Source organism: Myripristis murdjan, chromosome 17, assembly GCF_902150065.1.
Source record: "Myripristis murdjan chromosome 17, fMyrMur1.1, whole genome shotgun sequence".
Lineage (NCBI taxonomy): Eukaryota > Metazoa > Chordata > Actinopteri > Holocentriformes > Holocentridae > Myripristis > Myripristis murdjan.
The window spans coordinates 33,862,504-33,889,361 of record NC_043996.1 but is presented as its reverse complement, the minus strand read 5'-3'; the positions used below and the strand labels follow the sequence as shown (position 1 = coordinate 33,889,361).

Sequence of the window (26,858 nt, the reverse complement as noted above, 5' to 3'; positions counted from 1 at the left end):
TTATTAGATCATCAGGAAAATATTCATCTTTTGATTCTACATAAATGCTCACTCCAATTTAAATAAGAGTTCATGAACTAAAAAAAAAAAAAAAGAAAGAAAAAGAAAAAGTAAAAGAAAAAGGACCAATGATGTGAAGGCCCAGATCCATCAGAGCATCAATGCTCTTCCTCTCTCTCCTCCCCTCTCACTGCAGACATGAAACACTGGCTGACAAACATCCTGATTCTGACTCTCTGGAAAGGTAACTTGAAACCTGAGCATTTCTTCTTCTTTCATTATTCATCCTCATTCATTCATTTCTTGCTCTGCATGCTCTGTTCTTCCCCAGAGTGTAAAGGAGAAGACAGAGTGATCCAGCATGGAGGAGATGTTATTGCTACTGAAGGAGAGACACTTACACTTGCTTGTACATTTGAGACTACTGACAGCAACCCCTATTTGTTCTGGTACAAACAAGAGGTGAATGGTTTCCCAAAGTTTATGATGCGGCGCTACACCTTTGCAACAGAATATAATGCTGAAGAGTTCCCGAAAGAGAAATTTGATGCTCAAATCATCAACACATCAGTTCCTCTGAAGATCCAGAAGCTGCAGCCGTCAGACTCTGCTCTGTACCACTGTGCTGTGAAGCCCACAGTGACAGGAAACACACAGTCTCTGTACAAAAACCTCTGGAGAAGTTTAAAAATGCCCATGACAGCAGCAATGGCATTTGAAGGGGAGGAACCATCAGGAAACACAAGGGGCTGAATAGTGACAGGAAGCTACAGAAAGACCAGGGAACTAGCAGCTCTTCATTTTACACTTTGTTCTTCTGTCATTCAACATGTTGTCATTTTACTTTCTGTTGTTCATGTGGATCATTGAAGGTAGGCCACATTTTAAATAATTCATTGCAAGTAAATGTAGTATGAAAAAAATTCCCATGAATGAACCTCACAGTCTGGTTGTGTTGAAGTTGTTCAACGCAGTGTGTCAAATGTATTCTGGATTATTGTTGAATTCCATTAATGTGAGTCACATCTATGTTGGCAGATGTTCACTGTCAAGATCTCATTCCAATCAAGACTGAAGAGTTTAGTTTGGAAGGCAGCAAAGTTACTCTGTCATACAACTACTCCAAATCTGCAACATCTTTTGATTACATCTTCTGGTATCGACAATATCCTGGAAAACCACCAGAATTCCTCCTGATGATCACAGGAACTGAAAAGTCAGCACAGATCCTCAAATCAGACCCAAGGATTTCTACTAAACTGACTGAAGACAAGCGTGGTGTGGATCTGGAGATCTCCTCTGCTGCAGTGACACACTCTGCTCTGTACTACTGTGCTGTGAGGCCCACAGTGACAGGAAACACACAGTCTCTGTACAAAAACCTGACAGACACTGAAGCTACACTACACTTCAAACACAGAGCCCTAGGAGACATTTTCTTGTGTTATCAACTTATTTCAAAATGCATTCATTCAGGATTCTTGTCTGAGTGAAACCCTCAGTTTTAAAAGGTAATCTTACTTATTTACTGATCAAATCCACCACAGAAAATGACTTGCAGAGGCGTTGCTGCTCCACAAATGAACCCAACAAGTTGTTCTGTACACATGGAGTGTCTGCTCAATCGACGATTCCTCATCACACAAAAATGGTCAGTGGTACAAAGTGTAGAAAATGACAATTTCTCCAAAGTCAACCTCTTGTCTACACGAACCCAGCAGATACCAGCATGTTTCCCCTCTCAAAACATGAGTTGAACTTTCCTCCTCCACTAGAGGGCGACATGACCCAGTAGGCGTTGCTCTGCTGTTGCCCTGTTGGACCATTCTGTCATTAAAAACTGCTGCCATGAAGAGAACAACTCTCACACTGAATGCTGAACATCAGCTAGTTTCTCCTGTTGCTTTAGACCTTGTTGTAGAGATGGAACACTGGCTGTGGATTATTCTTGCTGCACTTCTCTTTGGTATGATAGACAGCATCACACTTTGATCCACCTGTTTCTAGCAATATAGAAAGCTTTCTCCAGCTCATCAAGCTCTATTTGTTGTTGATGTGCAGATTCCACAGGAGCAGAACATGGCATATCTGCTGTCATTTGTTAGCTTGGAGATAACTCCCTGTATGCTACAGGCTGACATCAGACAGCAGGCAGTGAAAAGCCACACTCATCTACATGTCTGTGTCAAGCAGTCATGCACAAACTAGTCATGTTGTGATCTCAGCTCCAGTCAACTCTCTCAACACTTGAGCTGCTGCTGGCCATAGAGGAACACTGGACACTGGACATTTTCCACTGTCTTCTCCTCTCAGCCTCATGGACAATGTTAGTCTAATGGCTTGATTTTCTCCACTTTTTCCAGGGCTAACAGCTGCAGACAACATCTCTCCTGTACAAGATGAAGTCAGTGGGACAGAGGGGCAATCTGTCACACTCACCTGCTCCTATAAAACAAGCTCCAGTTATATTTACCTTCACTGGTACAGACATCAGTCTGACCAGGCTCCTCAGTTTATACTCTTGAAAGGAGCCAAGTCATGGAGTGATTATGAACATATTCCTAATAATCGTTATGGATCCAAAACAAGCGACTCATCCACTGAACTCACCATAACAGGCCTAACCCTGGCAGACACAGCTCTCTACTACTGTGCTCTAGACACACAGTGATAGAAAGTCTACAAGAGGCTGTACAAAAACCTGAACACAGATATCTCACTATTCTTCAAAGAGGAGGGAAGTGGAATTCAAAGCACAGCTTCATATCAGATGGATTGTGGGAACTCATGCTTTATCAGAGCCACTGTGGTTCCAGCTGCTAATCAAACACTGTGGGAGGAGTCACATGCTCAGCAAATACACAGCAATGACTAATCAGCTGGATGAGGCTACAAACACACTGTCTAATAAAAAACACACCAATCAAGCTACAGTATACTGTATGCTAGTAGTTTATTATCTTTTTACACTCATATGTTAAAATATAAATATGTATGTGCAAAAATATATGTGCAATATGTATGTACAGAACAGTCGTAATAAATAGATAAGTGGAGGTCAACAGTGTGGCTGAGGTCTGCTCAGCACATTGCACAGGAAAGTGTGAGTGTTTTTATGTGCTGTTAGAGTCCGAGGTTTTTGCAGGTGTTCAGAGGTCTGATGGCGGTTGGGTAGAAGCTGTCACAGAGCCTCGCAGTTCTGCATGGCATATTGGCATATAGGTTATATTCTAATCAACAGATATTTTCCACATACATTTCACTATATCATCGATGCAATAGTTCAATGGTGAAAAATCTCTAGATATTGTATAGATATATTTTAGTATATCTCAATTTTTATTTCTTTTATTGGGTATTCATCATTGTTTTCTTTTTTAATTGATCCACTTCATTTATTTTGTTACTTGTGTTTTTCTAATTTCTCTAAAGACACAGAAGAACTATTGTTCAGAGGTATATTTTGTGTAGTCGACCATCACTCCTGCTCAATGTCTGGACAACCTGCTGCTGGAACACAAGAATTTACCTGTTTGGGGTCCATCCATTCATCCATTCATCCATCCATCCATCCATCCATCCATCCATTCTTCCATTCATCCATCCATCCATTCTTCCATTCATCCATCCATCCATCCATGAAAATAGTTTAACTATTTGACCTGGACACTTTACTGTACATTTACTTACTTCATAACAATAAAATCTCACTTTCAAATAAATTTCACTCCATCAATCCTTTTGGTGGTCGACTTCAGGCGAGAGAAGCAGAGGATCCACTATGCACCGCTCAGGATATATGGGACCCCGGTGGAGAGAGTAAGCAATTACAGGTACCTTGGGGTTCACATCTCTGAGGATCTGACATGGACTACACACACCACCACCCTGGTGAAGAAGGCTCGGCAGCGGTTGTACCACCTCAGGCGGCTGAGGAAATTTAAGATCTCCACCACGCTGCTGAAAACCTTTTACGCCGCCACAGTAGGGTCTGTGCTTTCTGTGAGCATCACTGCCTGGTACGGCAGCTGCAGCTCCCAGGACAGGAAGGCCCTGCACAGAGTGATCCGATGTGCTGAGCGCATCACCCGCACAGCACTGCCCTGCCTCCAGGACATCTACACCCAGCGGTGCAGGTCCAGGGCAAGTCGGATTTTAAAAGACACTCATCATCCCAACCACAGACTGTTCGAGTGGCTGCCCTCAGGCAAGCGGCTTCGCTCCATCAAAGCCCGGACTGAGAGGCTGAGAAGGAGCTTCTTTCCCCAGGCCACTCGGATTCTGAACTCATAACACAAACTCTGTATTTCAGTCCACAACACCCCCCACCCCCCTCCCACCACCACCTACAACTACACTACACCTACATTACTGGCAGATTGCAACACGTAAAGACTGGAGGGGAAGGGGTGACTCCACAAGGCTGGATCAAGTCTGACAGCTCCTGTAACCCAGTACCGGGCATCAGGTTTATGTCACTTGGTCTCACGGTTTCACACTAACCCTGAACCTCCGGTGGAACGTGTTGTTCTTCAGGGTTTTGCAACTCAGTTCTTCTACTCATTTGTACTTACCCTCTACTTATTTGTACTTTTTGTACTTTTTGTACCTTTTGTATATTGTTGCAGATTGTATATAGTCGTTCATTGTATATAGGAATGTCATATATTCTTTCTATTTTATCTTTATTTCTATCTTATTTTCTTTTATTTTTTTATTATTATTACCGTTATTATTATTATTTGTATTTTTATTTTTATTTTATTTTATTTTTGACTTGCACAGTGCCGGAGTTGTTGCAATTACATTTCACTGCTGCTGTACCTGTACATTCATGCATGTGACAAATAAACCTTGAATCTTGAATCTTGAATCTTGAAATGTTTTTCTGTTTTGTGCATTCTGCAGTTTGTTATCCTGTTTGCTTTGATTCATTTTTCATGTTATTTGTTGTTCATGATTTCTACAGAAAAGAGCATTGTTTTTTACAGAAACGATTTCCAGTGATGTGGCATCAAAACAACACCAACAACTGAATTCTGCTTCAAATCATCAGATAACAAACTGCTGTCATCCTGCCCGGTATCTGTTTCTCCACAGAAACATTAAATGCAACGTCTGTGTAGGATCTCAGTCATCCAGGTCACGGTTATCCACGTGGGGTTGAACTGAGATCAGCTGGACTATTTGTAGATTCTTGAAGACGTTTGACTTCTCATCCAAGAGGCTTCTTCAGTTCTAACAGACTGGTGGGGAGTCCCAGGTATTTAACCTGTGTGGGGACGTTGTCCAGGTGGTTGGAACTACTGGAGCGTCAGTGCTCCTTCCTGTTGTGATGACCGCCGTTAGTGTTGGTGGAGTCACCTGACTTCAGGAGTGAAGGACGCTGGTTAGGGTCTTCCAGGAGTGAATGGTGGTCGTTGGGATCACAAGAGGTCAAGGGTGTGTGGTTGGACTTCCTGTGAAGGGTGACAGTACAGCGTTGTAGGTTGGAGGCAGATGGTGTCTGAGACCTCCTCCTCTGTTGACAGATGGTTTCTCGATCTTGACAGAGATCGCTTCCTTCTCTCCTCTGTCCAACCATCTGTCCTCTCTATCCAAGATGTGGACATTGTGGTCCTCCAAGGAGTGTCCCTTTTCTCTCTGTTCAACATTTATGGGTGTCTCCAAACGCAAGTCCTGTTCACATTTACAGACGTGGAAAATCAACACTAAATCAGAACAACCTGATCTCACAGAAATCCGTGAAATGAGCACGACCTCTTAACAACGCATTGCGTGCTCCTGGCACATAACCTGTTATAATTATGTGTGGCCACCACAGAAACAGCGTCCACAGAAAGTCAATTAGGATCCGTGTCGTATGGCCACCACGCAAACGCTGTCCACTGAAAGTCAATTTCATGTGGGTGGTAGTTCATAGATCCCGGAAGTGCAAATTTAATCAAAATAAAATAATAAAATAAAAAATAAAAAATCGCCAGTTTTCTAGACTAGGCCTACCATATTGACCCGCATAAAAGACGACCCTGATTTTAAGATGACCCCTCTTTTTCAAGACCATTTTTGGAAAATAGGCTACTTTTTATATGGACAAAATCTTGTTTGAATAAAAAAGCCACCGGCCTGCATCAGGCGGGTCGGCCGCGGCACCGGCTGGTACCGCGCCCACCCGGTCAGGTCTGCGGGATCTGACAGGTGAGCGGTCAGTGCCGCGGTCGGCCCGCCTGGTGCCATGGCCGGTAGGAGTAGTATCTAACATGGAAGGGCGCAAGCCAGTAATTTCGCCTAGGGCGGCACATAGGCAGAACCGCCACTGTATAGTTTATAATGTCATCATTTTCATATTTTTCTAGTCCACAAAAATCACATTTTAAGCCATTTTGAAATCAATGAACGAAATTTTATTTTAATCTGAAAAACACCGGCGTTACCAAGGCAACGCGCTTCATGCTACCTGGTGACTCCCGGCTTCTCGGCTTCAAAGACGTCACGCCGTGGGTGGTGGTTCATAGATCCCGGAAGTGCAAATTTAATCGGTATTCTGAAAAAAAGGTCTGATTATTAGCCATAACGTTGTAACCACCCAAGGCAGACTTACCACGAGCTATGAGGATGTGTAACGATGGCATGTGTCCACAAGTCCCGTATAATATCAACTTTATTTTAAGAAAACACGTTTTATTTGCGATATCATATCACGGAGAAGCACTACATTACCCATAATCCTAGTGTTTATCAGCGACGTGTCTGAATTGACAGCTTTCATCAATAAAGTCAATAAAATCTAATAAAGTGCATGAAAGTTGATAATGTGCTGATATGTTACGCCATTGAACACAACCCTTTCAGTCAGCGAAACAGAGCGGGTGGAAAACCCGTCGAAACACGTCAAAAATAGCACTAAAGATTTATATAGTCTATAGGCTATATATATATTTTTTTTCATAACACATCTTTATTCGTGGTATAAACATAGGCTACATGTTACGGTTATGCTTTTGCTGTTGAAAAACTACCGTATGTATGGTTTTTAAACCTAAATTCACAATGTTTATCCTAACCCGGAAGAGGGGTACCAGAACTACAATTCGTGCAGAGTTGCAACACACAGAGCTTTCCTGCGCCATAGCTTTTGTAGTTCTAACATGTTATGTCTATTATATGAAGTGGTGATCACTAATTTTGCAATCTTAATCAAAGTTTTTGGGTGTGGGAAGAACGCCTGAATGGTCAGATTTTAATTTTTTTTTTCTTAAGATAGTGAAATCATGTTTTTTCCATGTTTTGACACTAGTCGGTGGCGCCCCCTATTGGTTTGCCATCGGACATGATAGTAGAGGTCAAGAGCTTTCCAAAAATGTTGACCCCATGTCTCTACCATATTTTGTTGCTGCACTGTAAGCCTTTAAAAGTGTCTCAGGTGGCCATATTAAGTTAATGGGAAAATCTGAAATATGAAACATTGAGTATTTTATGGGGAAAAAAAGCTTTGAAATGGTCCAAATTGAAAAGTATGACTGTGTATATGACTAACATCAATATTCTAAATAAATTTGGCCATTACATACCCCCTTAAAGAAGTTTGACTGATTTTATCAAGCTTGGCCCTAAAAGAGGTCTGCAGATGTACACCTGAGACAGCCTTGGCTTGGAGCACGATGAAAATCAAACTTTGTCACAGAACAACAATGAAGACATCGTTTGAAAGGTCTTGACCTATGGAGTAACATATCTCAGTGTGAGACCAGTGGGCAGTTCCTGCTCCCCACAAGTGCCCTTTGAACCTTGCACCTGAGACACTTTTAAAGGCTTACAGTGCAGCAACAAAATATGGTAGAGACATGGGGTCAACATTTTTGGAAAGCTCTTGACCTCTACTATCATGTCCGATGGCAAACCAATAGGGGGCGCCACCGACTAGTGTCAAAACATGGAAAAAACATGATTTCACTATCTTAAGAAAAAAAAAATCAAAATCTGACCATTCAGGCGTTCTTCCCACACCCAAAAACTTTGATTAAGATTGCAAAATTAGTGATCACCACTTCATATAATAGACATAACATGTTAGAACTACAAAAGCTATGGCGCAGGAAAGCTCTGTGTGTTGCAACTCTGCACGAATTGTAGTTCTGGTACCCCTCTTCCGGGTTAGGATAAACATTGTGAATTTAGGTTTAAAAACCATACATACGGTAGTTTTTCAACAGCAAAAGCATAACCGTAACATGTAGCCTATGTTTATACCACGAATAAAGATGTGTTATGAAAAAAAAAATATATATAGCCTATAGACTATATAAATCTTTAGTGCTATTTTTGACGTGTTTCCACGGTTTGTCGACCCGCTCTGTTTCGCTGACTGAAAGGGTTGTGTTCAATGGCGTAACATATCAGCACATTATCAACTTTCATGCACTTTATTAGATTTTATTGACTTTATTGATGAAAGCTGTCAATTCAGACACGTCGCTGATAAACACTAGGATTATGGGTAATGTAGCCTAGTGCTTCTCCGTGATATGATATCGCAAATAAAACGTGTTTTCTTAAAATAAAGTTGATATTATACGGGACTTGTGGACACATGCCATCGTTACACATCCTCATAGCTCGTGGTAAGTCTGCCTTGGGTGGTTACAACGTTATGGCTAATAATCAGACCTTTTTTTCAGAATACCGATTAAATTTGCACTTCCGGGATCTATGAACCACCACCCACGGCGTGACGTCTTTGAAGCCGAGAAGCCGGGAGTCACCAGGTAGCATGAAGCGCGTTGCCTTGGTAACGCCGGTGTTTTTCAGATTAAAATAAAATTTCGTTCATTGATTTCAAAATGGCTTAAAATGTGATTTTTGTGGACTAGAAAAATATGAAAATGATGACATTATAAACTATACAGTGGCGGTTCTGCCTATGTGCCGCCCTAGGCGAAATTACTGGCTTGCGCCCTTCCATGTTAGATACTACTCCTACCGGCCATGGCACCAGGCGGGCCGACCGCGGCACTGACCGCTCACCTGTCAGATCCCGCAGACCTGACCGGGTGGGCGCGGTACCAGCCGGTGCCGCGGCCGACCCGCCTGATGCAGGCCGGTGGCTTTTTTATTCAAACAAGATTTTGTCCATATAAAAAGTAGCCTATTTTCCAAAAATGGTCTTGAAAAGAGGGGTCATCTTAAAATCAGGGTCGTCTTTTATGCGGGTCAATATGGTAGGCCTAGTCTAGAAAACTGGCGATTTTTTATTTTTTATTTTATTATTTTATTTTGATTAAATTTGCACTTCCGGGATCTATGAACTACCACCCACATGAAATTGACTTTCAGTGGACAGCGTTTGCGTGGTGGCCATACGACACGGATCCTAATTGACTTTCAGTGGACGCTGTTTCTGTGGTGGCCACACATAATTATAACAGGTTATGTGCCAGGAGCACGCAATGCGTTGTTAAGAGGTTGTGCTCATTTCACGGATTTCTGTGAGATCAGGTTGATCAGAATATTCCCTGCACTGGTGTGCTCTTTTAGCAAAAAAAAAAAAAAAAAAAAAGAATAAATAAACATGTTTTGAAGAGGTTAAAGGATTTTGTTGTTGTAAAAAAGCTGTGAAACTGTTGATGTCTGAAACAGACCTCCATCTTTCCCCATCTTGTCACCATTGAAACGGCTTCAGGTCCAGGATGAGTGGATGTGTAGCTCCTCCTACTGACTGCAGAGGAGGCTGCATGGCAGAGAGCTGTTTTCTTCCCAGCTGTGAACATCAGACCAACCACAGCTCATAAAAGCAGACACACCTCATTGAACAGAAACATATTCCACATTCTGCTCTCTAACCATGGCAATACACTTTGCACTTTTACTCCTGTCAGCTCTTGTAGGTACGTAAAGGTTTTCACAAGACAAACTGGAACACAACAAGGTCAATTAAAAACTATATTCTGGGTTCAGCTTTTCTTTGAACCTGGAATTCACTAATCAGTGTCTTTTGTATGTACAAGCTCAAGACAAAGAAATCAGCAGGAAGTCAATGAATGATTTTGAAACTAAACTCTCCATGTATGTTTTTCCTTCAACAGGTGACACATTTGCAGATGATGTTACTGCCATCAGAGCTGAAGTGTATTCATCTCAGGGCCGCAGCGTCACTCTATCCTGTAACTATTCAATTAAAGCTCAAAGTCTCCAGTGGTATCGGCAGTATCCTGGATCAGCTCCTCAGTTCCTTCTCCTGATCACAGACACAACAACTCCTGATGTAGTGGAAGCAAAACCTCCAATCCCTCGACTGTCTGTTCAGCTGAACCAGAAGAGAAATGGTGTGGATCTGGAGATCTCCTCTGCTGAAGTGACACACTCTGCTCTGTACTACTGTGCTGTGAGGCCCACAGTGACAGGAAACACACAGTCTCTGTACAAAAACCTCTGGAGAAGTTTAAAAACGCCCATGACAGCAGCAATGGCATTTGAAGGGGAGGAACCATCAGGAAACACAAGGGGCTGAATAGTGACAGGAAGCTACAGAAACACCAGGGAACTAGCAGCTCTTCATTTTACACTTTGTTCTTCTGTCATTCAACATGTTGTTATTTTACTTCCTGTTACTGGTGTGTATTATTAAAGGTAAGACACACTTCAAATCACTTGGTATACAAACAAAATTTCAGATGAAACTAATTCTTCATGAGTCTGTTTTGGTTGCAGCTGATTAACCCAGTATGTCAGATGTAATCTGGTTCATTGATTAAATCCATGACTGTGAGTCAAATCTGATTTTGCAGATGCTGATTGTGGAGATCTCACTCCTGTCAAGGATGAAGAGTTCAGTTTGGAAGGCAGCACCGTTACTCTGTCATACAAATATTCAGAGAAAGCGGGTGGTAATGATTACTTCTTCTGGTATCGTCAAGATCCAGGAAAACCACCAGAATTCCTCCTGTCCATTGCAGGATATCAAGATTCAGCAGAGTTGCTCAAATCAGACCCAAGGATTTCTACTAAACTGTCTGAAGACAAGCGTGGTGTGGATCTGGAGATCTCCTCTGCTGCAGTGACACACTCTGCTCTGTACTACTGTGCTGTGCAGCCCACAGTGACAGGAAACACACAGTCTCTGTACAAAAACCTGACAGTCAGGAGGTTTTGGTACAGTTGTAACTAAAGGAGCTCACCAGACATTCACACTGCAGGCACAACTGTCAAAATGACAAAGTCCATGTGTTTTACAGAAGTCGTCAGCGATCTCATGATCAACAGAGATGCTGACAAGATGTCCATTCTAGTTCTTTTAGATGTCAGTGCTCCATGTGACACGACTGATCACAGTATTGTTATCGAGCGCCTTGAGAACTTGGTTGGTCTCTCTGGGAGTGTTTTCCACTGGTTCTGCTCCTACATATCAGGGAGAAAGTCTTTTTGTCACTGTGGGTGATCATGTGTCAGGGAAGTATGAGTTCACTTTTAGTGTTGCTCAGGGAAGCTGCCTTGGTCCGTTACTTTTCTCATTATGCTTCCTCTGGGTGACATTATCAGAGATCATAAGCTTCATTTCCATCGCTATGCCGACGACACACAGCTGTATATTGCATTAGACCAAAGTGATGACCAAACCCTCTCCCGTTTAACAGCTGCTTTGGCTGCAGTTAACAAGAACATGCAAAACAATTTTCTTCAAGTAAGTTATGAAAGAACATAAATTTTATTGATCTGTCCACAAGCCAAAAGAGAGCTAGTTCTAATCAAACTTGGCAGCTTAGCCCCACAGATTAAATCAGAGATCACAAGCCTGGGCATGATCTGAGATTCAGATTTTAACATAAACTCCGACATAAAAGAAGTTTCTATCATTTATGGAATATTACTGGAATATTATACCGGCTCCCTGTGTCTTCTAGTGTTGATTTTGAAACTCTGTAACTTTTTTACACATCTCTTAGTGGCTGCAGACCAGCCTATATTACGAATTCTTTGTGGTTTTATAATCCTTCACAGCCTCTTAGATCCTCTGCTGCTGGTTAAAATGCAGCACAGAAATAAGAAAATTCGTGGCTCAGTGTTTTTTAACTGTGCACCAGAATGATTCCCTACAGAAGGCTGAAAGAGATGCAGGCTCTGTGAATATTTTTAAATGACAGCTGAAACGTATTTATTCAACATTGCTTTAAACTGACACGCTTCTCTGTCCTATTCTTTTGTTCAGTTCTTTTATACATTTTGCTGTTCTTATATCCTTTGTTTTACATTTTGTTTCCACATATGTTGCTGTTTCTATATGTTAATTTGTTTTATTTCCATGTTTTATAAATCTTAATTCTGGTTTTTTCACAATATTGTCAAGCACTTTGGGTGAAACTCTATGAACGAAATTTCCTATATTGATAGAGTACTACCATTGTTATTTTTGAAAAAGCAATGACATTTTTCAGTCATAAACCATGAAAAACCAATATGATTTGCTGCTTGCGTACCAATATGATTTAAGTTCATGAAGAGTTACAACTGGCAAACTGAAAAACATAAAGAATTTTGATCAAGCAGAAATTTTCAGTGATCTACAAATTTGATTTCAAGAAAACACATCAGCAAATGACTCAAAATACGTTTGGAGAATGGATGCAAATATTGTTGTGATTGATGTTCAGCTTCTATTACAAGTTTGTTTTCATGATGTTTTCCACTATGATGCCAAATAAGCTAGCAATCTTAATTTATAAAAACCATGTCAATTACAAAAAGAAAGATCTTGAAAAATTCATGATTTCACTGTTGAAAACTGCAAAACACAATATATTCAAAAATGGAGACTCTGGCCCCGCCTACAAATGTTTAGAAAAGAGCATCACATCAAACAAGTTGCTCAGAGTGAACAAGTGGTTAAAGAGCTTCATCAGTACGAGGGGAAGGACAGACTGAACAAAGACTTTAACTGTCAAAGTAGAAAAGAAGAAAAAGGAATTTCCATAGTGGTGTTTAAAACATGAAAGACTTGGTTTTTAAGATGGTGGCTCTGAGCTTCAGTGTGTTTTCACCTTTGTTTCTGACCATACTGTCAGGTATGTCAAACAACATTTTCAGAAAAACATTTGCATTCCACTGATGTTTTTTTACTGCTAAAAATGTCAAGAACCAAGAAGTAACAGCTATCTCTTCCTTCAGGTATCAGCTGTGAAGAACTCACTCCACTCAAGAATGAAGAGTTCAGTTTAGAGGGCAGCAAAGTTACTCTGTCATACGACTACTCCAAAACTGCTGCTTCAAATGATTACTTCTTCTGGTATCGACAATATCCAGGAAAAACACCAGAATTCCTCCTGTCCACTGATGGATTTCAAAAGTCAGCAGTGATTCTCAAATCAGACCCAAGGATTTCTACTAAACTGTCTGAAGACAAGCGTGGTGTGGATCTGGAGATCTCCTCTGCTGCAGTGACACACTCTGCTCTGTACTACTGTGCTGTGCAGCCCACAGTGACAGGAAACACACAGTCTCTGTACAAAAACCTGACATCCAACAGCAGAAGCTGCACTACACTGCAAACACAGAGCCCTAGGAGACATTTTCTTGTGTTATCAACTTGTTTCAAAATGCATTCATTCAGGATTCTTGTCAGAGTGAAACCCTCAGTTTTAAAAGGTAATCTTACTTATTTACTGATCAAATCCACCACAGAAAATGACTTGCAGAGGCGTTGCTGCTCCACAAATGAAGCCAACAAGTTGTTCTGTACACATGGAGTGTCTGCTCAATCAACGATTCCTCATCACACAAACATGGTCAGTGGTACAAACTGTAGAAAATGACAATTTCTCCAAAGTCAACCAAGTCTACACAAACCCAGCAGATACCAGCATGTTTCCCCTCTCAAAACATGAGTTGAACGTTCCTCCTCCACTAGAGGGCGACATGAGCCAGCAGGCGTTGCTCTGTTGTTGCCCTGTTGGACCATTCTGTCATTAAAAACTGCTGCCATGAAGAGAACAACTCTCACACTGAATGCTGAACATCAGCTAGTTTCTCCTGTTGCTTTAGACCTTGTTGTAGAGATGGAACACTGGCTGTGGATTATTCTTGCTGCACTTCTCTTTGGTATGATAGACAGCATCACACTTTGATCCACCTGTTTCTAGCAATATAGAAAGCTTTCTCCAGCTCATCAAGCTCTATTTGTTGTTGATGTGCAGATTCCACAGGAGCAGAACATGGCATATCTGCTGTCATTTGTTAGCTTGGAGATAACTCCCTGTATGCTACAGGCTGACATCAGACAGCAGGCAGTGAAAAGCCACACTCATCTACATGTCTGTGTCAAGCAGTCATGCACAAACTAGTCATGTTGTGATCTCAGCTCCAGTCAACTCTCTCAACACTTGAGCTGCTGCTGGCCATAGAGTAACACTGGACACTGGACATTTTCCACTGTCTTCTCCTCTCAGCCTCATGGACAATGTTAGTCTAATGGCTTGATTTTCTCCACTTTTTCCAGGGCTAACAGCTGCAGACGACATCTCTCCTGTACAAGATGAAGTCAGTGGGACAGAGGGGCAATCTGCCACACTCACCTGCTCCTATCAAACAAGTTATAGTGGAATTTACCTTCACTGGTACAGACATCAGTCTGACCAGGCTCCTCAGTTCATACTCTTGAAAAGAGCCAAATCATGGAGTGATGATGAATATATTCCTGATAGACGTTATGGATCCAAAACAAATGACACATCCACTGAACTCACCATAACAGCCCTAACCCTGGCAGACACAGCTCTCTACTACTGTGCTCTAGACACACAGTGATAGAAAGTCTACAAGAGGCTGTACAAAAACCTGAACACAGATATCTCACTATTCTTCAAAGAGGAGGGAAGTGGAATTCAAAGCACAGCTTCTTATCAGATGGATTGTGGGAACTCATGCTTTATCAGAGCCACTGTGGTTCCAGCTGCTAATCAAACACTGTGGGAGGACTCACATGCTCAGCAAATACACAGCAATGACTAATCAACTGGATGATGGTACACAATATACTGCCATCATAAAGTAAAAATTACACAACATTTAAAGCCTAATTTCATTTATATATTATTGTAGAACACTTACATAGACAGGTCTTTCATGAACAGAACGGGAAACTATTGTAGGTTATGAACAACGGCAATAGGAGTGATTATAATTCCACCATTAGTACTTTTACCTAAAAATATTGTACCAAGCAAGCAAAACTACACCTCTTACTGAGCAGGCAAGAGAGGAGATTAGACTGGGAATATTACCATGACTACAACAGCCACAAGTAAACAGCAATAAACTGAAAGACAGGCAGATCTTTCTTGGTCAGGGATCAACATCGAACACCTGACGTTAATTAAACTCAACAAACTATAACCCAGGTGATGTTTCTATGATCTGAAACAGTAGTAAGAAGAAAAACTGTAACAAGGCAAAATATACGGATTAAAGAGTTGTGATCCAGTGAAATGATGTCATACCAATGAATAATAGACCATCATGCACCGTCTCCACCTGAACCATGCAGGGTCCCGCCTTCTATCCCAGAACATCGACCTCACACTAAGATCCTGCAAAGCTCTCTCCATCTGACTGTCTCCACTTGCTAAATGTAATAGAGACTCCACCCCACTCATCCCCGCTGTCACTTATTGTTTCACAAACGCACCCCCAGCTTTCATTCCAAGTGCTAACAACTATGGGTCTGGGATAAATAATTATAACAATAATCAAATATACAATATTCCGGTTATAAGCAGAAAAAGACCTAAGCACTCAAACAAAAGCCACACTTGTTACTCCACTGCTACTATCACCACTTCAAATTTAATCTCGATTCCTTTGAAACCTTGCATTGCCGCGCCTACCCATGTTTCAAATCCATCACTTAACCCAGACACATTCAAAAGCAGAAATGGTCTAGGAATAATTCATCTGAATATTAGAAGCCTGTCAAAGAACTTGGATTATGTTAAAGTCCTAGTTTTACAGACTGATCCTGACATTTTAGTTTTAAGTGAATCATGGCTACAGGAAAGTATTAAAGATTGTGATGTAAATTTGGCTGGATACAGTTTGTTTTAATTGTGTCTGTATTGGACTCTGTTTCTAGGTCTAAATGCTTTGAATTTATTGCTTTAAAAGTTCAACTTGGACCTCTGCCATTAGTGGTTATTGGTGTTTATAGACCTCCGTCCGCAGATGTAAATTCTGTGGATGTATTGACAAATCTTATCTCAAAATATATTGATTTTGAAATGCTTGTTTTGGGTGATTTCAATTTGAATTGGATCGACAGCACCTCAAATTATCTAAGGGATCTATGCTCTAATCTCAATTTAACTCAGCTTATAACTGAGCCCACAAGGCCAAATATGAAGGACCTTTCAAAATCAACTTTAATTGACCTTGTTTTCACTAATAGAGCTGATAAAATTATAGCCACTGGAGTTTTTGAATTAGGTAATAGTGATCATTGCCCCATAGCATGTGTAAGGAGAGCAAAAATAGAAAAAACAGGATCTCACACAGTCTCATAAAGAAATCTCAAGATCTTTAATGAACAACTCTTCTTGGAGGATGTCTCACATAGCCTTGCTGACTTCACAGAAAAAATCACTGATGTGGAGATGGCTCTTGACTGCTTCACAGTTACATTTACTTCAATCATTAATAAACATGCACCCCTCAAGAAATTCAGGATCAAAAACAGAATTGCACCTTGGTTCTCAAAGGAACTATCAACTTTGTTCCGTGAGAAGAACAAAGCCTGGTCTCGTGCGAGGCGTTCAGGTGACCCTGCACATTGGTTGAACTTCAGACAACTTAGGAATAAATGTACTACAGCAGTGAGAAAATCAAAATCTGATTACTATTTAGCTCTAATCACTAGCTCCTCCTCAAACCCAGCCATGTTCTGGAAAGCAGTAAATCTGAACAAAAATAAGACATCTAAATTTCAGCCAAAAATCATTAACACTGGAAATTCTGTGGATTCAGATGACTTAGAGATCTGCCTTATCCTCAACAAGCACTTCACAGATGCTGCACTTTTATTTGAGAGAGAGTATCCAGAGCTTCTTTCAGTCAGTACTGATAGCATTGATGCTGATGCTGATAGTGAGAGTGCTAGGGGTCAAACCAGTTTCTCCTTCCGTTCCTTCACACACAGTGAAGTGCTGAATGCACTGCAATCCATAGACCCTAAATGCTCTACTGGTGAGGATAATTTGGATTCCTTCTTTTTAAAGCTCGCAGCCCCTGTTATCACACAGCACCTTGCCAACATTTTTAATCTGTCCATCTCAACTGGAAAATTCCCCATACTATGGAAAACTGCTCATGTAGTCCCCTTAAATAAAGGTGGCACAAGGGATGACTTAAACAACTATCGCCCCATCTCCAAATTACCTTGCCTAGCAAAAGTAATGGAATCCTTGGTCAACTCTCAACTCAAGCCTTTTATTTCAGACCACTCACTCTTAAGTCCTTTTCAGTCTGGCTTCAGAGCCAATCATAGTACAATCTCCACCATCACACTGGTGTCAAACGACATAATAACTGCATTAGATAAGAGGTATCACTGCGCTGCTCTTTTTATAGATCTGTCTAAAGCATTTGATACAGTTGATCACCACGTGCTTCTCAGAAAATTAGATGGTATTGGTTTGGATAAAAATGCATGTACCTGGTTTCAGAGCTATTTATTTGATAGACGTCAGTGTGTTAAACTTGGTCATACAAAATCTAAATTTTTGGTAACTAATAGAGGTGTGCCACAAGGTTCTGTCCTGGGCCCCTTACTCTTCACTGTCTATATAAATGATATTGTTTCCTCTGTAAGTGATTGCCATGCTCATCTTTATGCTGATGACACAATTTTATATTGTATCGCGGATTCTGTACAGCTAGCCATCACAAATCTGCAACTTGCTTTTAACTCTTTTCAAGAATCCCTTATCCGACATAAACTACTTCTTAATGCAACTAAGACAAAATTCATGTTGTTTTCCAGATCCCAAAACATTGACTACAATAGTGTGCATTTATACACCAAAACTGGTTCAGAAATCGAGAGAGTCACAGAATACAAATACCTAGGCATCTGGCTTGATGAGGAGTTCTCATTCAAGTTCCATGTGAATGAGCTAGCCTCCAAGTTGCGACAAAAGATTGGCTTTCTGTACAGAAATAAATCAAGTTTTCCAGTACACTCGAGAAAAACAATTGTTGAAGCTGTATTTTTGTCTGTCATGGATTATGGGGATGTAATTTACAAACATGCTGCTGCTTCAACTCTGAAGCCCCTGGACACTGTTTATCACTCTGCCCTTAGATTTATAACTGGCGATAGATATGACACTCATCATTGCTTGCTCTACAAGAAAGTTGGTTGGCCCTCCCTTGAAGAGAGGCGCAAAGGACATTGGCTTTTATTCATCTTTAAAGCCCTTCTTGGTAGACTACCATCATACATCACAAACCTTTTAGCATGGAATTCTGGCACTTACATGACCCGTTCAGCTGACTTATTACTCCTAAAAGTTCCCCGAGCTAGTACCGAACTTGGTAAAACTGCATTCTCCCATAATGCCCCAAACTCGTGGAACACCCTCCAGCACACTCTGAAGATGCAAGCACTCCCCTCTCTTGCACAGTTTAAGACTTTAGTCTCAGAACACTGTGTTTCTGATTGTACTTGTTTTAAATGATTTTCTTATTATATGTATGTGTTATTTTGTTTTTAATGCGCTTGTAAACTCGACGGCATCGAAAATGAGGGTAACCTCAATGTCCATTCGAGGATAAATAAAGGTTGAATGAATGAATGAATGAATGCACCTGGAGCATCAACAGCGTGTGATTCTTAAGTTAGGCAGATTTTAGGAGAGTGTGAGCCAATTACAGATTTGCATTATGTGCTAAATGAACACCAGGAACTTAATCAAAGGTGTGCAGGAGAAATCCTTTCTTATGCCTGGGGAGCTGTGGAGCGGTGATGAAGGTTGTCTGGAAGGAGAGGGCTGGATCGGAGCAGCAGAGCGCTCGGGAGGAAGATCAGGAGAATGAATTTTGGTGATGGAGTTTGCGACAGAGTCTCTCCTCTTCGGATGGTCACGGCTCGTACGAATGCCGGTTTGGATGGCAAGAGGGCTGTGACGGAGCGCAAGCTGGGATGGGGCTCCGGACGGTAAAAGGGCTCCAAAGTGTTTTGGGGATGTTTACTCAGAGTGATCCGGGCTGTGACTAACGAATGGCAGTCAGGCTTGGAGATGGGGATTGAGGTGTGAGAGACCACTGGGTTTAAAAAGGTGAAAGGGCACCTTTTATAGGGCTCAGCTGCTCAGGAGGAACTCGCTTGATGGGGAAAGGTCTATGAGTAAGTGCAGTCACTGGGATCTGTTGACCTCAATGAGAGACTGCTGCACCAAACCAGCTGAACCCAGGATGGAGCTGTTTCTACACCTGTCCATAGGGAAATGACTGCATCTTTTGAATTATCTGACCCTATCACAGACGCTTCCCTCACTAAAGTCATCAGTAAGATGGGATCTTGTTCTTGCTGCTGTTTGAGTGTCCGTCTCTTTCCCGACAGTTTTCTGAAGGTCCTCCACCCAAAAAAATCAAAAAAACTCTGACACTCAAAATCCAATCCTATCAGTGGTCCAACAGTGTTACCTCATATTCAAGAAATCTGAGTGACGTTCCTGACAGAAATTTCTGCTTGGAGCAAATTGTTGATTTTATCAGTCAGTTCAGTCTTGTTTTCATCAACTGAGGGTAATCTGTATAATTCAAGTGTTTTTAATCAGTTAAAACGATGGAGATATTATTTTATTTATTTAACCTTTATTTAAACAGGAAATCCCTTGAGATTAAAATCTCTTTTTCAAGGGAGACCTGGCCAAGAAGAGCACACCATTCCAGACTTACAAAAATTCTAAAATAAAACACGTTAAAAACAGACAAAGGACAACAGACACATACAACAAAATCCAGTTTAGGAATACCAATTGCACTCTTCAATAACACAGTTTTTTATCAGAGCTTTGAACTCTCCCAGGAGACCAGATCATTAAGCCGTAATGTGTTCTGAAGATTGTTCCATGACCATGACGCAAAATAAGAGAAAGCTAAATAATCCAAGCCTTAATTAAATACCATGAAGATTCCTAAAATTTTCTCCACATCCGGCATTCATTATAAAGCATGAAAACCCACCACTGGGTAGGCACTGAAAAAAAGTACCAATGTACCAATATTTGTTGTCATGAATAGTTACAACTGGCAAATGGAAAAGAATCAAGAATTTTGAACAAAGTCATTTAAAACATTCAGTGATCTATGATTTCTTAAAAAAAAAAAAAAGAATGCATCAACCTATATTAAAATATTTCTGGAGAAAAGTTGCATTAATTTTTGTGGTTGATATTCAGCTTCTGTTACAAGTTTTTCTTCTTTTTGTTTTGAACTATGATGACAAATAAGCTAGCAATCTTAATGTATCAAAACAACGTCAATTACAAAAAGGAAGATCTTGAAAAATTCATGATTTTACAGTTGAAAACTGCAAAACACAATATCTCCAAAGCTGGAGACTCTGGCCCCGCCTACAAATGGTGAGAACAGAGCATCACATGAAACAAGTTGCTCAGAGTGAACAAGTGGTTAAAGAGCTTCATCAGTACGAGGGGAAGGACAGAATGAACAAAGACTTTCACTGTCAAAGTAGAAAAGAAGAAAAAGGAATTTCCATAGTGGTGTTTAAAACATGAAAGACTTGGTTTTTAAGATGGTGGCACTGAGCTTCAGTGTGTTTTCACCTTTGTTACTGACCATACTGTCAGGTATGACAAACAACATTTTCAAAAAAACATTCACATTCCACTGACGTTATTTTACAGCTGAAAATGTCAAGAGCCAAGAAGTAACAGTTATCTCTTCCTTCAGGTGTCAGCTGTGAAGATCTCACTCCAGTCAAGAATGAAGAGTTCAGTTTAGAAGGCAGCAAAGTTACTCTGTCATACAAATACAACAAAACTGCAACATCTTATGATAACTTCTTCTGGTATCGACAAGATCCAGGAAAACCACCAGAATTCGTCCTGTTGATCACAGGAATTGTGGTGTGGATCTGGAGATCTCCTCTGCTGCAGTGACACACTCTGCTCTGTACTACTGTGCTGTGAGGCCCACAGTGACAGGAAACACACAGTCTCTGTACAAAAACCTGACACCTCCTCAGAAAAGATTTACACACTTCAGCTACTCCTTTTATTCAACAACAGCGCCACCAAGTGACGTCTTACAGCAACTTACAATACGCTTCAGAAAAAACAAGCAACATTATTTGTCTGATGTTTTGCCAACCCGCTTTTGTTTTTGCACTTTCACGAATTAGATTTATTTTGTCTTTTCAATGTCACACAGTGACTCTTGCTGTCCATTATTTCCACTGACTCTGTTCCTGCCATTGGCAGAGAGACGTGTTCAGTGAGTACATTGCTTTATAGTTTGGTTTGGTTTATTTATTTAGCACACATTAAAGCTCAATGTTGCAAAGAGGGAACGAAGCCCAATGGGCTTGCACAAGAGTTCCAACCCTTAAGTTAATATATTTTATATCATAATGTATATTTTTTAACTGTTCATATCATTTCCACTCCATAACCCTAACCCTTCAATCAATTCATTCTCTAATACAATTACTCAGCAGTATAAATGTAAAAAGTGGTGTTGTTTCTGGTTTATATAACAAATTGCAAGAGAAATTTAATGGAACAACAGGAAACATGTTTGGAAAACGGTTCTAAAGGACTATAATGTGAGTATAAATCGGCAGAACGTTTGGAACATCATTCTGTTATCGTCCCATAATTAAAATCATCAGTTGGTTCATTACAAACTAATACAAAGATTTTATTCTTCACCTAAAGACAGAATCCATTCAAATTTTGCTTACTGCAGCCCAGGGGGTCAAATCAGTACTTCACTAACTAGAACACCTGAACACTGGCACTGACATGGAGCTTTAACGGTAATTCAATCAGAGCTTCTACAGTCAGTATGATGAGGTCCAGATGGAAATCAACTGTGTTTGTTGTACTTATGCAGTGAATCTATTTTCATTTCTCTGTTGATTATCTGTGTATGGTAAAATGAGGAATGTTGACTATATATTTATGATAAAATGATGAATGTTGGTGTAAACCCTGGAGTCTGGTAGGGGAGTTATGGTGAAGCGGCCTGGGTTATGTAACCACAGGATGGCTGGTGCATGGGAAAAGTGGAAGAGACGCTACAAATAATACAACCACTGACTTTATTATCCACCGATTTTGTGGTTTCAACATGTGTACAGGCACAATATGTTAAATTGTATTATAAATAGCCTTTGGCACATGTATGCAATGTGATGTCTCTTCTGCCAAGAAAATCTTTTAATAAAAACTTAATAAAATAATAATAATAAAAAAAGTCGACTCCATGTTGCACCATGGTCCAGGAGTAAAGACATTTTTACTGATCTATATTTTTCTGCACATACAGTGGAAGGAAAAAAAAACTGATTTGATGAGACTTGATGTCCAGGAAAACTAACAAATTTGAAAATAAAAATCTATCCCACCATGAAGGGAAAACCCTGCTTTGTTTCTGTGTTTCTATGAGCTACTGTCTTCTTCAGCTGAAAACAAATCTTTATTGGATATTAAACAGTAAAATAATTTAATAGAAGAAGAAAAGAGAAAATCAAAACAGGCTCGGCAGAAGAATAAGTTGTATTTATTGGGAGATCATGATGAAGCAGCTCTGGTGACCTCTGATGAAGTAATGTCAGTGGACAAGTCAACATCAGGCAGATGAATATTTGTGACTGAATCACGAGGGCAGGGAACTCTGATCAAGGTGGTGGTGAACAGACTTGTCCTGTAACTGAACGACCACAAGTTCAAACCCCAAAAGAGGATCTTCTCTGGGTGAGCGTGTCGGCCAAGAGACTGAAATGTAAATATGATTTGAATGACAAGATTTCCTCAACAAATGATGAAGGTGAAGGACCAATGACGTGAAGGCCCAGATCCATCAGAGCATCAATGCTCTTCCTCTCTCTCCTCCCCTCTCACTGCAGACATGAAACACTGGCTGACAAACATCCTGATTCTGACTCTCTGGAAAGGTAACTTGAAACCTGAGCATTTCTTCTTCTTTCATTATTCATCCTCATTCATTCATTTCTTGCTCTGCATGCTCTGTTCTTCCCCAGAGTGTAAAGGAGAAGACAGAGTGATCCAGCATGGAGGAGATGTTATTGCTACTGAAGGAGAGACAACTACACTTGATTGTACATTTGAGACTACTGACAGCAACCCCTATTTGTTCTGGTACAAACAAGAGGTGAATGCTTTCCCCAAGTTTATGCTGTGGCACAACACCTTTGGATCAAGAGATTATGCTGCAGAGTTCCCGAAAGAGAAATTTGAAGCTCAAATCATCAACACATCAGTTCCTCTGAGGATCCAGAAGCTGCAGCCGTCAGACTCTGCTCTGTACTACTGTGCTGTGAGGCCCACAGTGACAGGAAACACACAGTCTCTGTACAAAAACCTCTAGAGAACTTTAAAAACGCCCATGACAGCAGCAATGGCATTTGAAGGGGAGGAACCATCAGGAAACACAAGAGGCTGAATAGTGAGAGGAAGCTACAGAAAGACCAGGGAACTAGCAGCTCTTCATTCATTCAACATGTTGTCAATATACGTTCTGTTGCTCTTGTGTATTGCTGAAGGTAAGACGTGTTTGAAATCATTTCATTCATTAAGAAATTTCTAAATGAAAAAATATGATAGAATAAACAGTACAGTCTGTGTTAACATTATTAAACCAGTTGTGTCAAATGTAATCAGAATTGTTCAATTATCCATTAATATATGTGACATCTATGTTGGCAGATGTTCACTGTCAAGATCTCACTGCAATCAAGACTGAAGAGTTCAGTTTGGAAGGCAGCAAAGTTACTCTGTCATACAACTACTCCAAAACTGCTTCAAATGATAACTTCTTCTGGTATCGACAATATCCTGGAAAACCACCAGAATTCCTCCTGATCATCACAGCATTTGAAAAGTCAGCAGTGAATCTCAAATCAGACCCAAGGATTTCTACTAAACTGTATGAAGACAAGCGTGGTGTGGATCTGGAGATCTCCTCTGCTGCAGTGACACACTCTGCTCTGTACTACTGTGCTGTGAGGCCCACAGTGACAGGAAACACACAGTCTCTGTACAAAAACCTGGCAAGCTGCTGGAGGCCTGTGTCCCACATCCTGTTCCACTTTCCTCCTCCACTAGAGGGCGACATGACCCAGCAGGCGTTGCTCTGTTGTTGCCCTGTTGGACCATTCTGTCATTAAAAACTGCTGCCATGAAGAGAACAACTCTCACACTGAATGCTGAACATCAGCTAGTTTCTCCTGCTGCTTTAGACCTTGTTGTAGAGATGGAACACTGGCTGTGGATTATTCTTGCTGCACTTCTCTTTGGTATGATAGACAGCATCACACTTTGATCCACCTGTTTCTAGCAATATAGAAAGCTTTCTCCAGCTCATCAAGCTCTATTTGTTGTTGATGTGCAGATTCCACAGGAGCAGAACATGGCATATCTGCTGTCATTTGTTAGCTTGGAGATAACTCCCTGTATGCTACAGGCTGACATCAGACAGCAGGCAGTGAAAAGCCACACTCATCTACATGTCTGTGTCAAGCAGTCATGCACAAACTAGTCATGTTGTGATCTCAGCTCCAGTCAACTCTCTCAACACTTGAGCTGCTGCTGGCCATAGAGGAACACTGGACACTGGACATTTTCCACTGTCTTCTCCTCTCAGCCTCATGGACAATGTTAGTCTAATGGCTTGATTTTCTCCACTTTTTCCAGGGCTAACAGCTGCAGACAACATCTCTCCTGTACAAGATGAAGTCAGTGGGACAGAGGGGCAATCTGTCACACTCACCTGCTCCTATCAAACAAGCTCCAGTTATATTTCCCTTCACTGGTACAGACATCAGTCTGACCAGGCTCCTCAGTTTATACTCTTGAAAGGAGCCAAAGGTTACAGTGGTCAACACATCCCTACGGTATATTTTATACTAGTAGTTTATTATCTTTTTACACTCATATGTTAAAACGTTTATAGGCTATATTTGATAAATTTATTCAGATTCAGATTCAGATTCCTTTATTGTCATTCAGACATTACAACAGAGATTCACTACTGAACAAAATAACGATGGATTTGTTCACGATAAAAAATTGGATAAACACCACAAAAGAATAAAAAAATAAACAGAACAAGAATAAAAGAATAAAAAACCAGGTCAGAGAGAGGAGGTATAAATATATAAATATGTAAATATGTATGTGCAAAAATATATGTGCAATATGTATGTACAGAACAGTCGTAATAAATAGATAAGTGGAGGTAAACGGTGTGGCTGAGGTCTGCTCAGCACATTGCACAGGAAAGTGTGAGTGTTTTTATGTGCTGTTAGAGTCCGAGGTTTTTGCAGGTGTTCAGAGGTCTGATGGCGGTTGGGTAGAAGCTGTCACAGAGCCTCGCAGTTCTGCATGGCATATAGGCATATAGGTTATATTCTAATCAACAGATATTTTCCACATACATTTCACTATATCATCGATGCAATAGTTCAATGGCGAAAAATCTCTAGATATTTTATAGATATATTTTAGTATATCTCAATTTTTATTTCTTTTATTGGGTATTAATCATTGTTTTCTTTTTTAATTGATCCACTTCATTTATTTTGTTACTTGTGTTTTTCTAATTTCTCTAAAGACAGAACTACTGTTCAGAGGTATATTTTGTGAAGTCGACCATCACTTCTGATCAATGTCTGGACAACCTGCTGCTGGAACACAAGAATTTACCAGTTTGGGGTTCATCCATCCATCCATTCATCCATCCATTCATCCATTCATCCATTCATCCATCCATCCATCCATCAAGATAGTTTAAGTATTTGACCTGGACACTTTACTGTACATTTACTGTGAATCAGTGATTCTGGATTTTTAGGACACAAGAATTGCCAACTCAACTATTTTCTTTTTAAATACTTCATAAGAATAAAACCTCATTTTCAAATGAATTTCATTCCATCAATCCTTTAAAAGTTGTTGTGTTTTGTGCATTCTGCAGTTTGTTATCCTGTTTGTTTTTATTAATTTTTCATATTATTTGTTGTTGTTCATGATTTCTACAGAAAAGAGCATTGTTTTTTACAGAAACAATTTCCAGTAGCGTGGCATCAAAACAACACCAACAACTGAATTCTGCTTCAAATCATCAAATAACAAACTGCTGTCATCCTGTCCGGTATCTGTTTCTCCACAGAAACATTAAATGCAACGTCTGTGTAGGATCTCAGTCATCCAGGTCACGGTTATCCAAGTACGGTTGAACTGAGATCAGCTGGACTATTTGTAGATTCTTGAAGACGTTTGACTTCTCATCCAAGAGGCTTCTTCAGTTCTAACAGACTGGTGGGGAGTCCCAGGTATTTAACCTGTGTGGGGACGTTGTCCAGGTGGTTGAAACTACTGGAGCGTCAGTGCTCCTTCCTGTTGTGATGACTGGCGTTAGTGTTGGTGGAGTCACCTGACTTCAGGAGTGAACGACGCTGGTTAGGGTCTTCCAGGAGTGAATGGTGGTCGTTGGGATCACAAGAGGTCAAGGGTGTGTGGTTGGACTTCCTGTGAAGGGTGACAGTACAGCGTTGTAGGTTGGAGGCAGATGGTGTCTGAGACCTCCTCCTCTGTTGACAGATGGTTTCT

The 26,858-nt window shown here is 40.6% G+C and overlaps 1 protein-coding gene across 1 annotated transcript; it reads left to right on the top strand.

Annotated features, from left to right (window-relative positions):
• The first annotated feature begins 9,841 nt into the window (after nt 1-9,841).
• Nucleotides 9,842-25,603, top strand: LOC115375391 (immunoglobulin omega chain-like). Its single transcript, XM_030074794.1, has 4 exons — nt 9,842-9,884; nt 10,083-10,261; nt 10,835-11,083; nt 25,556-25,603. The coding sequence occupies exons 1-4, from the start codon at nt 9,842-9,844 to the stop codon at nt 25,601-25,603; spliced, it is 519 nt and encodes a 172-aa protein (XP_029930654.1).
• Nucleotides 25,604-26,858: the final 1,255 nt, after the last annotated feature.

Coding starts and splice junctions, on each gene's coding strand:
- LOC115375391 (XM_030074794.1), top strand. CDS start 9,842: ATGGCAATACACTTTGCACTTTTACTCCTGTCAGCTCTTGTAG. Junction 9,885..10,082: donor ACTCCTGTCAGCTCTTGTAG/GTACGTAAAGGT, acceptor TTCCTTCAACAG/GTGACACATTTGCAGATGAT. Junction 10,262..10,834: donor CAGACACAACAACTCCTGAT/GTAGTGGAAGCA, acceptor GAGTTCAGTTTG/GAAGGCAGCACCGTTACTCT.